At 45.5% G+C, this 12,888-nt stretch overlaps 1 protein-coding gene across 1 annotated transcript; it reads right to left on the bottom strand.

Annotated features, from left to right (window-relative positions):
• Positions 1-114: 114 nt before the first annotated feature.
• On the bottom strand, positions 115-7,441 carry PSME3 (proteasome activator subunit 3). The gene is made up of 11 exons (XM_007177722.3): positions 7,171-7,441; positions 6,456-6,488; positions 6,267-6,329; positions 5,967-6,071; positions 4,511-4,559; positions 3,843-3,955; positions 3,561-3,629; positions 3,357-3,424; positions 3,203-3,257; positions 2,991-3,077; positions 115-2,396 (listed from the first exon to the last, which is right to left on the bottom strand). The coding sequence occupies exons 1-11, from the start codon at positions 7,210-7,212 to the stop codon at positions 2,316-2,318; spliced, it is 765 nt and encodes a 254-aa protein (XP_007177784.1). The 5' UTR covers positions 7,213-7,441; the 3' UTR covers positions 115-2,315.
• Between the last annotated feature and the right edge of the window lie 5,447 nt (positions 7,442-12,888).

Here is a 12,888-nt window from a genome sequence, read left to right on the forward strand (position 1 = left end):
TGATCTCTGAAACAGAACTGAGCAGATGTTCCTCCGTTGTTCAAGACCTTAAATCTTTTTTTGCAGAGACAACAGATACCAGATCATTGGATACCAAAATGCTACTCTGCAAGGTGGAAGTTAAGGAAACTTTATTTCAGAGGGAGCTAAGGTCCTAGATAGCCCTCCAATTCATTTGAAAACCAAAAACCAGAAGTCCCTGGCATCTCCGCAAGAAACTTAAGACATTATTCAGATGGAACTTTTAGTATAGAGCAAAGAAAATGACGGGGTCGGGTGTGCCTTGAACCAGGTAATTCCCCACACACGGAACTAGAGCAGCCTCTACTGGCAGTTCATGGGTATCACTGGGGAAGGAAGGAAGGAAGGAAGGAGCTGGGATCTTGTGAGGGTAGAAGGCAGCTTAGGTTTGGGAAGAGCTAACTTTCATTTAATTCAGACTGAAGACAAATGAAGGACCCACCCTTGCCTCTTGGTAGGCAGAAGCCTCAGCCTTTCCATTATTCCAGAGAAAAGAGGCAGCTCAGTTGGTATATAGACACCCAACAGGGTGGCTGGAGGTATATGCGGAGGTGGGTGTCCCAATGTGCACACACGTAAGTGTGGGTATGTCCCTGGCCATCAGAGCATCGCACCAGGGTCTGCAGCTTTAGAAAGAGGTCAAAGTACCTGTATTTTTAATAATTTCTTGACATGGTAAAAGAATTTTACATTACGATCCAAGGGTGGTAAGGTGAGGAGGAGGGACATGGGAACAATCCAACAAACAAAAAGGGAAACTGAGAAACACATGGTGGGAGGACGGAACAGTTTTAGCTGGAAGGGGTCTGAGGGTGGGTAGGGGCATTGCCCAACTAAAATGCAATTGGTTTGTTACTGAGTACTATTCATGGGAAGACAGCATCCTAACTCCTTCTCTATAGCATACTGGGAGGAAAAATGATGCATCCAGATGGAAATATGATTGGGGGTTGCAAGACAGAGACGGGGGTAGAATAAAAGTCAGAAACAGACACAGAGAATCACCAGCAGACTCTCCAGTAGTGGTAGAATAAAAGTGGGGGTTGATGAGGGTTAACTCAAAAGCTGTAACAAGTGACATCTCTGGAAGATTTGAGAGATAAGAGGCAACTCTTCTATGGTTTTGACTTGCCCAGCAGATTTCCACATACACACAATGTGTACATGCATGTGTGTGCATGCACACACATATACACACAAGTGACCGCTTTCCCTGGAAGCACAAAACTATAAATAAGAAAACATTTTTCCCAAAGGGAAAACCCAGTAGGAGCAGCAGCATCTGGCCTCACAGCTGCAGACACCCCCACCCCAATTTACAACTGGCCTGGGAAGAGGAAACCGGGATTCAGAGGACCAGCCTTTGCAAAAATGCCCCAAAGGACCCGAGTCACAGAGGAAGGGGAACCCACTACCCCTGCTTCTCATCTCTCAGTTGTCCTCCAACTCACCAGCCTCGGGCACCAAGAGGCTACAGTATCAGGAGACAATGGGCCCTGGTGGATGAGGACTAAGACACCTAACACCTTCTGAACAGGGTGTGTGTGTGTGTGTGTGTGTGTGAGTGTGTGAGTGAGTGAGTGTGAGACAGAGACAGGGTTTGGGGGGGTGGGCAGGGCTGGGGGGAGGGGAGGGCATCAAGTAACAGAGTAGGAAGGCATGTGTGTGCTGCATGTGTGTACGTGTGTGTATATCACGCACATATGTGTATGTGAAAATCCTAGTTATAAAAACATCTGAAGCAGCTAGGGACTTGGCAGAAGGTCTAAGGTGTACCTAAAGTCATCACCAGGTCAACTGTGGCAGGGAGGATGCAACGTCCCACAGTGTCAAGGGACACTAACCTCCCATCAGGAAGAAAGGAGCTGGTCCCCCCCACCCCGCCCCAGTTCCTACAAAACACCTAGCACTCTCCTTCCAGTTCCCTCAGCTTCTAACCAACTAATCATCAAGAGGAAGAAAATACAAAGCCCAAGACACAGGAGGGAGCCAGGGAGAAAAAACACAAGTATTCTTGTGCCAACATCCTGTGCACACAAACCTGGAGGTCTCCAGAAATTAGGACAGGGGGGTGTGGGGTATTAGGGAAGGAAATAGAAGAGTTCCTGAGGCCTGAAAAAAGAGGTAAACACGTCACAGAACTACATGAGAGTTTCATTAGACTCTAACTAAAAACAGAGAGAGGTGTGATTACTACTTCCAGCCAGTTTCCCCATCACGATAGTCATGTAACAAACCAAGGCAATGTCGGTCTTGAGCCAGACTCACAGAGTCCCCTGGCCCTGGCCCTGGCCTCAGTACAGTGTCTCTGCATTGCTGCTCCGGGGCCGTTTGATCTTCTCGATATTTTTCAGGATCATGTCATGTAGAGTGACCTGGGAGAAGAGGGATCAGGGACTCACATGTCTGCTGTACCCCTACCTCACTAGGAAAATAAGACACCGCCACAAACTCCCAAGCAATCACTCACATAACCTGGATCTCACTCACCTGAATCGGAATTCAGCATGGCTGCCCTACTACCTCTCTTATACCCCAGGCAGACCTGGGTATATCCAGGGCCCAAGAGTCTAATAAATAACATTTACTGAGCACTTAACATACCAAGAATTGCACTGGGTCCTTTAACGTGTTAGAGATGAAGAAACTGAAGTTTGAGGTTAAACTTGCCCAAGGCCACACATTACAGGTAGGATTGGTTCTAAACCTAAGCCTGACTCTACCGTCTACATCTTCACCCCTATTCTATGTTGTGCCCCTTCTCATCCAGGTAGAAAGAAGGGAGATGCCCAGCTAGATACCTTCAATGACCTCATAGCTCTCAACACTCGGCTAATGGGCAGAATTTGTTCCACTCATTTTACCTCCACCCCGCTCCCCCCATCTCAACCCCCAGAGAGTGGCAAGAAAATGGTCACCAGAACTAAGAGAAGCCAGAGCAACTGTGGGCAGGGACCAAGGTTACTTACATATTGATTCCTTAGCTCTGATATGATGAGCCGAAGGCTGATATATTCTTTCTCATCAATCTCTGTCACGGTGCGGCGATAGTCCTCCTGAGAGTGGGGCGGAGAAAAGGCTAGTTCCCAAAGCCTGACTGTCCCCACAAGACTCTTCCCAGGAACAGTCACTCCTCCCTGCCCTACCACTTCCACCCTCGGCCCACAAAACCCTTACTTACCACATGGGGATATTTAGCTATTTTAGAAACCAATTTGGCTCTTGTAATATAATATCTGGAAGGAGAGAGAAGAGGAGGAAGCTGCAGGAGACCCCAGACAGTGCTTACCACCTCACCAGCCCCCAATTCCTGGGCCAAGCCCAAGCAGCCCTACCTAGATATCTGGTCCAGATAAGATGCAGCTTCACTCTCAACAGTTCTTAGTTCTGCAACTGTCTCCTCCTGAAAAAACAACTGAGTCAAAAGTCACTTCCATATCACCCAAAGGCAGACCAAAGAGAAAGGGAAAACAGAAAAGCAGGGGAGATGAGATTATCTCCCAAACCTTCCTCTCCAGTTTCTAATGCAAGCACATTACCTGAATGGACACCCCAAAGTTGTTCCCATCTTCTATCCTAGGAATCAGAAGTTGTACCCACATTTTGACCTGGAGAGTGAGGGGACCAAAATATACATATGAGGACCTTGGCCTTTTCTACTGAAGCCATGAAGTATACAATTCATGCTGCTGGGGCCAGATATCAGGAGCACAGGAGCCAAGATAGTCTTCCAATTCCCACATCATCTCCGTGCCTCCAGCCCCATATCCATCATCTTGCATAGTTCAAGCCAGGCTATTTGGGGTCAGCCCCTGCCTCACCGTGTTGCATTTCTCGATCAGCAGCCGGATCTCAGGCTTCACTTTTTCAATAATGTCCACCAGCTGCTGGTTGCTTTTTAGCATCCCATTGGGCATCACGAACACCTTGGTTCCTGGCAGGGACATGAGGAAGGTTAAATGATTTGGATGGAAGGGCAGGACATAGCACTCCACCCCTTTCTCTCTTTCCCAGACCCATGAGATGCTATGACCTCTGCCTTTTATCTGTCACAACTCTATCTATAAACCTTGACACCCCCAACGAAATCAAAAAAAGAGAACGCATGGATTAACAAATGGGTGTCTAAAGTATCCCAAAACTCTGAAGAATAAGGAAATTAAAATATGCTCTATAGACTTAATGTACCAATATTACTGAAGAGGAAAAAATGATATGGAACTGTGACTTCTGTGAAAAATCTGTGATGTGTAGCCACCTCCAACCTCTCTCCCTTGGCAGTCCACACTAAGACAAACCCTCCCTATTAACTGGAAAATTAGGTTTACAGTGCTAAATAATGACAATGCTTGGAGGACTTGGGAATGCTAACGTCTGGGAAATAAATTCAGATCCTGCTTCCTGGCCAGGAGAACACAAGATTCATCCTGCATCTCAGGGCTGCAGGCCAGGAAAGACTGGGGTGGGGTATAGTGAAGGGAGGTCTCACCCTGGAAGGCCTCTTCGCATTCATCCAATCTTCGCTTCTTGTAAGTGGGCTAAAGATACAAAAAGATGGGAATTAGCCTGCTCGACACCTACATCTCCATCATAAGCTACGCTTCGAGCAAGTTTAATCCCTTCCTCGACCCCATTATTAATTTACACTCAATTTACTAAGCACATACAAGGCTTTAAGAGAAGATTCTTGGGGCCTCCCTGATGACGCAGTGGTTAAGAATCCGCCTGCTAATGCAGGGGACACGGGTTCCAGCCGTGGTCCGGGAAGATCCCACATGCCACGGAGCAACTAAGCCTGTGCGCCACAACTCCTGCACTCTAGAGCCCGCGAGTCACAGCTACTGAGTCCACGTGCCACAGCTACTGAAGCCCACACGCCTAGAGCCCATGCTCTGCAACAAAAGAAGCCACCGCAATGAGAAGCCCGTGCACTGCAAAGAAGAGTAGCCCCCGCTCGGCACAACTAAAGAAAGCCCGCGTGCAGCAACGAAGACCCAACGCAGCCATTAATTAATTAATTAATTAATTTAAAAGATTCTTGCCACAAAGCAACTTAAACTCTAGTTGGGAAGACCAACCTTTCAAGAAATATAACAAATTAAGCAATTAGGGGGAATTCCCTGGTGGTCCAGTGGTTAGGGCTTGGTACTTTCACTGCCAGAGGCCTGGGTTCCATTCCTGGTTGGGGAACCAAGATCCCACAAGCCGTGTGACATGGCCAAATAAATAAATTTTAAAAATTTAAAAATTGAGCAATTGGGCAGGGGGGAATACTATAAAAAACAGGAAAAATGAAGCACTGAATGCAGAGTTACGATAATTAAGGGAATAAGTACAAATCCGCTGGTTCCACAAAAAAATGCAATATTCAATCAACAAACATGTATTTAGCACCTGCTATGTACTAGGAACAATGCTAGGTGCTGGGGATACAAAGATAATTAAGATAGTTTCTGCTTTCCAGAATTGCAAGTTCTATCAATGAGACAGTAATGCAGACAAAGAACAATACAGTACAGTGTCATCACTGTTATAACAGAATGTGGATATATAGCTGATAAAGACTAGGCACTAAAGATACACAAAGACTAGGACTGCAGTTACACAGCAAGAACTGTTCATTCCATAACAACACTCAAGACACTGAAACGGGTAAGAAAAGTCTTGCCTAGAGCCCTGGGGACAGACCAGATCACCTGAGGGAACCTGCAGCTATTTGTCCTATTTTTAAACTCACTCTAACAGAGTAGCATTAACATATTCACTTCATACTACAAATGAAAATCAGGATCTAAAGGGGGTGTACTTTAGTCATAACATCTGTAAGAATCCTCATTCCCAGATCCAAATCTCACTGTTCCCTCTGTATATGTTCAAACTGAGCAGGGAATAAAGAACAGAGAACCTATTGCTTCCGAACACAAAGATAAATATAGGACACTTACACCGTCCAGTCCATCATGGCTATTGGTGAGAAGAATGGGGTCAGGGACTGGGAGATTCATGTCTGAGTGGATCTGAGTTAGGTCATGGATGTTTAGGATTGGTTCCTGAAAGGGAGAAGCCCACCCCCAAAACATTAGTTTTTTCAAGATTAACAAAGAAGTATTTCATTTAAAGGGCAAGAAATGAGAGCGCTTTACAGTACAAAACAAAACAGAATTAACACATGATTTGTCCCATTTGACAGAAAGACCGGGGGCAAAAAAATGGGGGAATCTGAGGAAAAGAAAAGCGTCTCTCACCTTCAAAAAACTATCAAGTTCTAACAATTTCTTTGGGAAAAAATTTGCCACCAAGTCTTCTGCCTAAAGATGAGGGAAAATACAACCGAATTAGTAACTGTGGGAGGAAGGTCTGTCTCTACAGGTATCTCTCCTCTGGGGAACTCCCGACTATTAACCAACACTCATTTTTCTATTTATTTCACTCACCTCACTTGTGATCCGCTCCCTGAAAGAATCAACCTAAAATTAATAAAGAAAGCAATTCACTAAGAGTAAGTCAGTACCTGGCAACAGAAGTACGGGCAGGATGGGGAAACCCAAATCCAACTGTCTTCCCCTCACCTTGTAATTTAATGAGAGGCTGAGAGGCCCCCAGACTGCAAATACTTTCTTTTTCTGAGGATCCATTTCTCCATCTCAGGAGAGGGAAGCCGGGCTTGAGGGCAGCACCCGCCTGTCTTCCCTCCCTCCCTCCCTGTGTCTGAAGCTGTCTGACTTTGAGAGCAGACAAAAGACAGGTAGGTGGGGGAGGTGTGAGCTCACAAACGTGTCAACCACCACCCAAACCTGGCCCAATCTACGAGGCAGGCATGATGCCAAGGGCAGGGGCAGCAGCAGCGTCCGGAGGCGGGGACGCTGCTGGGCTGGGGGACTTCCAGCTGTCACTGGCCTAAAGAACTTAAGTCCACCACGTGTCCGCGGAGGTCTCCCCGGGCTCTCCACTATTAGACGGGGTTCAGAAGGCCATCCCATATTATCCTCTCCCCCAATGCCGTTCCGGGAGTGGGGGGCTGGGCTGAGCCGAGCGGAAGCTCAGGGCTGGTGTCCCCAGGGAGACAAAGACGCCATGGGGAGTGGGTAGCCGGTCAGACTGCTCGGGGATCGAAGCGAGGAGTAAGGAGGCCCAGGCCGGTGCCGTTACCTTGAGCTTCACTTCCTGATCCACCTTCAGCAACGAGGCCATGGCCGGGCCGGGCCGTGTCCGCTCCGCTGGAGACCGGAGGCGCTGTGGGCTCCGGGGAGGGCGTCAGAGGCAGGCGGGAATGTCGGCTGCTTTCGGGACGCAGCCGCCCTCGCTGGCTCACTCACTGCTCTCTCGCTCCCTCCCTTCGCGCCGGCCGGCCGTCCGTTCGCCCGCCCGCCCGCCTGCTGCCTGTGCGTGCTGCCTGCTCCCTCTCTCGCTCGCCCTCCCGGCTTTCGCCTCTCACGCCGGAAGTTACGTCACAGCCAATCGCCGGTAGCCCGGCGAGGATGCGCACATGCGTTGCGCAGCCGCGCTGAGGTTCGGTTCTGGACATTCTTATACCCCGGTTCCTGTGCGTTCTACGGGTGAAATAAAAGGGAGTGCGGCCAAGGGTGGTTTCGTGAGATCTGAGGCTCAAAGAGACTCGGGGCTTACTTGCTTCTCTGTTATCCCGGCACTCGCCTTCTCCGAAGGGACCTTCGGAGCCGCTGCCGCCTCGAGCGGGGACCCGACCGATGACGCCGTCGCGCCCCAGTGACGTCGGCCTGAGGAAGCTTGACGGTCCCCGCGCTAGGTTTGGGGCGTCTAGCCTGTGATTTCTGCCGCATCCTCCTCTTGGCCGAAGCTCTAGTGTTAGGCTGGAGCCTAACAGAAGACAAGTCCTGTTGCACCAGGCTTCCCCACCTTTCTCTGCCATTTAGCCACTTAATCTCGTACACTTCCAGACCTCAGTGACCAACTGCCTGATGGATGGGCAAATTGATGCCTGGAGGCCGGTAGTGCTTGTCCAAGGCTACACAGTGTTTCCAGAAAACCCAAGACCAGAACTCAGATCTCCTAACTTCTAGGGCGATGCTGTATCCATTTTCCTCATGGAAGGCAGAGACTCTAACTCTTAATTCACCCACTCATATGGTCTTTTTTTTTTTAAAGTTTGATATGTACATATGTTGTTCATATCACCGCCATTTATTTATTTATTTATGGCTGTGTTGGGTCTTCGTTTCTGGGCGAGGGCTTTCTCCAGTTGCGACAAGCGGGGGCCACTCTTCATCGCGGTGTGCGGGCCTCTTCACTATCGCGGCCTCTCTTGTTGCGTAGCACAGGCTCCAGACGCGCAGGCTCAGTAATTGTGGCTCACGGGCCTAGTTGCTCCGCGGCATGTGGGATCTTCCCAGAGCTAGGGCTCGAACCCGTGTCCCCTGCACTGGCAGGCAGATTCTCAACCAGTGCGCCACCAGGGGAGCCCCCTCATACGGTCTCTTAACATTGGTTATTTCTCTCTAAAATGGACTAGGCTCTGAGACAGCAGTGTCTCAGAGGCTAGAAATAATGTCACTTATGTAAATTAAAATCTTCTAGCAGCCACATTAAAAAGTGAAACAGGTGAAATTAGTTTTAATCATATATTTAACCCAGTTTAACCAAATATCATTTCACCATGCAATCAATATAAAAAATATTAATGAGATCTTGTACATTCTTTTCTCATACCAAGTCTTTGAAATCCAGTATGAATTTTACACTTATTGCACATCTCAGTTCAGAGGAACCACATTTGCAGTACTCAGTAACCATATGTGGTTAACGGCACAGTTCTGGGAAATCAAAGGTAAACAAGACTCAAGTTCTCTGGTCTCTTGGGACTTAATACTTGGGAAAGACACCAGAAAGTAAACTGACAACATAACTGCAAAATTTGATAAATGTTAGGGAAAAAATGATTGACATAGCGAATGCCAGGGGTCTATTTTAGTTCAAATGGCCATGAAAGGCCTCTCAGATGAAGTGACAAGCTATAAGGGTGTAAAAGGGTTAGCTTGGGAAGAGTGAGGGGAAGAGCCTTCAAAGGTATGGGCGCAGCACAGGCAAATGCCCTGGGGAAGGAAAGTGGTTGTCCAGTTGAAGAAATTTTTTTAAAGAGCGTATTTATTTATTTATTGGCTGCACTGCCACCAGGGATCAAACCCGTGACTCCTGCAGTGGAAGCGTGGAGTATTAACTACTGGACCACCAGGGAAGGCCCAGTTGAAGAAACTGAAAGACTAGTTAGTTGGGGGTGGGAGTCGGCTGGGGAGGGTTGTTAGTAAACAATTTGGATTAAGTGCAAAGGCAGGTCATCTGATTTACATTTTATCCTGGGCACACCTCTGTGTTAAGAGCAAGGGAGGGACTTCCCTGTGGCGCAGTGGTTGGGAATCCGCCTGCCAATGCAGGAGCCACGAGCCCTGGTCCAGGAAGATCCCACATGCCACGGAGCAACAAAGCCTGTGCGCCACAACTACTGAGGCTGCGCTCTAGAGCCCACGAGCCGCAACTACAGAGCCCACGTGCCTAGAGCCATGCTCCGCAACAAGAGAAGCCACCGCAATGAGAGGCCTGCGCACTGCAAAAAGGAGTGGCCCCTGCTCTCCGCAACTGGAGGAAGCCTGTGCGCAGCAACGAAGACCCAATGCAGCCAAAAATAAATAAATAAATAAATATATAAAAAAGCAAGGGAGATGGTGGGAATACACAGTTAAATGAAGTGTGACTGACTATGGCCTCTGGAATCAGAGAAACCTGCCTTCAAATCCCACCTCAGCTCCTTACTAACTGTGATATCTTGGGAAAATTACTGAAATGCTGAGTCTCAGTTCCCTCATCTGTAAAATGGAATTTTAATTATTATTAATAAATAGTATGCAATTTTGTAGGGTTGTTATGAATATTGGAAATCACATATATGTAAAAGAACTAGCACAGTGCCTGGATACAAGGCAGGCACTAGATAAACAGTAGCCATTATCAGATAAGCTACCTGTTCATGCTTAGCATGATAAGGTTACTCCTTAAACTGTATAGTTATTATCAGCCCCATTTTCAGACTCAAAGTTCTTTTCCACTTATTCAAGACCACATACAACATAGCCCATACTACCCATCTTGTATATTAACATCTAACGGTTTTCCCCCTTTTACCCCTGCTTTCTGTTAACACTTGTCCCTAGTAACTTTTCAACTCTGATCTGGAACATAACTTCAGGAATGCTTTCCCAAATTAACTACATCCTATTTTAAGTGTGCCATTACCCTGCATTTCTTTCAGAATTAATAACTTCAGCTTGAAAACTTAATGTGTTTCTGCTTGTTGAAATATGGCTTTGTTCTCAAATAATTGTATTTTGGCTTCTTCAAGTAGGGTTGTAAGAAGACAGATGCACATTCCTTTTTTATTTCCCTTTCTCCTCCCTTATCCAAGTATTTTATGTAATGTGCACTCATTTGTTTATTTATTCAGTGAACAATTGCTGAGGGCACCACTACATTTAACAAACTATTCATTCCTGGGTGCTTATGAATCAAACATGATCACTGATGACTGGTCTTATTTTAAATTCAGGTCCACAACATTCAAATGGGTGCTCCTGGGAGTCTCAGGTGTTCCTTGGCTTGGAGACAACCATCTTCTCCCTGTGTCTCTTCACATGTCCTCCCTCTGTTCATGTCCACTTTTGTGTCCAAATTGCCCCTTTTTATAAGGACAACCAGTCATACTGGATTAATGACTTAATGACCTCATTAACTTGATCATCTGCAAAGACCCTATTTCCAAACAAGGTCCCACTCACAGGTACTGGGGGTTAGGACTTCAGCATCTCCTGGGAGAACGCAATTCAACTCATAACACCTTCCATTATCTGAAATCACCTTATTCATTTGTTTACATGTTTATTGTCAAATTCTCTCCTCAAGAATATAAACTATTAGAGCAGTTCACCAGTGTATCCTCCCAGACCGAGACGAGTGACTGGCACATAGCAGGTCTTCAATAAATATTTGTTGAATTGATGACAATATGTTGATTATTCACAATCCCTCAGGCACTACACATACTGATTGTCATATATTCTCCAAGCAGCAGAGCACACAGAGAGTTTACTACGTGCTGGACATTGCTCTTTGTGCTTCATATTATTAGTTCATTTAATCATCACACTACCCTATGTGACGTACACTATTATTCTTATTTTAATCTTTTCTCTTTTTTTTTCTTTTCTTGGCCATGCCACGCAGCATGTGGGATCTTGGTTCCCCAACCAAGGATCGAACCCATGTCCCCTGAAGTGGAAGCACGGAGTCCTAACCACTGGACCACCAGGGAATTCCCTACTAATCTCATTTTACAAATATGAAAACAAGGTACAGAGTAGATGAAGAACTTGCTCAAGGTCAGGGTTGGTAAATGACAAAGACAGACTTCCAAACACACAGTTGTCGTCTCTATAGGCCCTACCTCTCTAGAAGCCCTTTACGTCTCCACGCCTTTCTGAGATGGTGTTAGTGGCAGCCACACAGGAAGAAATGTAGGACTATGACTCCGCCACACAAGGCCTAGGTGAAAATTCTTTGAGGATGATTCCACCCGTCTCCTCTAGAGGGGGTCTCATGCTGAAAGATCCAAGAGGAATAAGGGTTGTAAAGACCATCTCTAATTAGCAATACCAGGAGAAAATCAATCTAGTCCCACATATTACATGTGATGCTAATTATAGGAGGATCGTACACATTTAAAATATTAATAGCAAAGTCACTTCTGGAAGTGGGAACAACTTTCTAAGCAATATAAGTCATCAAGAAAAAAAGCAGATTTGAATCCATAAAAACATAAAACGTCTGCACATCTGGAAAACACCTTAGTTAAACAGACCATTCATACAAATTAATGAAACATACTGAGAAAAATACTAAGAACCTAATAGACAAATGAGCAAAGGACACAAACGAATTTCACAAAAGAGGAAAACCTTCACAAAAGAGTCAATATTTACAAGTAACCAATGATATATCAACTAAAATAACAAGGAAGTACCATTTTTTGCCCTCGTTCCTCAACTATATGATGACGAATACGGGCCAAGGCATCGTGAAATAGGCTCTCTCATACATTACTGGAGGTAGACTATAATTATGTGCAACCACTTTGGAAAACAATTGCTAATGTTAATCAAGAGACCTGAAATAGCCAAACTCAGTAATCCCAGTTGTGAGGTTCTATCGTTTAGGAAACAGTAAGCTCTTCACTGCAGCATTATTGTAATCACCAAAACTGGAAGCAATGGAAATTTCCAGCAACTAAGAAACACATTAAGGTAGCGCACTTGATGCAGTGTAATGCAGTCATGAGAATGACAATTACAAAAACTGTGTAGCAACATGGGAAAATATTTATTATGTAATGTTAAATTTTAAAAGCAGGATACAAAAACTACATATAGATTACAAACATAAATACAGCCTTGTTAAAATACATAGGGAAAAAAACATCGTAATGGAAAACATAAAAATTATAGTGTGGTGAGATTATGGGTAATTTCCTGACACTATTGCCCTAACTTCCTGTATTGTTATATTTTCTTTCTGTAAAAAGTTTAATTTTGCTGTAAATGAATTATAGGCTTGTTGTTAAAAAAAAATCTAACAGTACAAACTTGTATGCAGTAGAAGTCTCTGTCCCGTTGTTCAGTGAAGGACACTGCTTGCTGTACATCATTTCATATAACATTTAACATGTCATGTTATATACCACATATGTTACATTGTTTTTTGTACAAATGGAATCGTATCATGTTTACTGCCTATAATTTTTCTTATTTCAATTGATAATCATCTCTTGCCTCAATTCAGGCAAAACCT

Source organism: Balaenoptera acutorostrata, chromosome 20 (assembly GCF_949987535.1).
Source record: "Balaenoptera acutorostrata chromosome 20, mBalAcu1.1, whole genome shotgun sequence".
NCBI lineage: Eukaryota > Metazoa > Chordata > Mammalia > Artiodactyla > Balaenopteridae > Balaenoptera > Balaenoptera acutorostrata.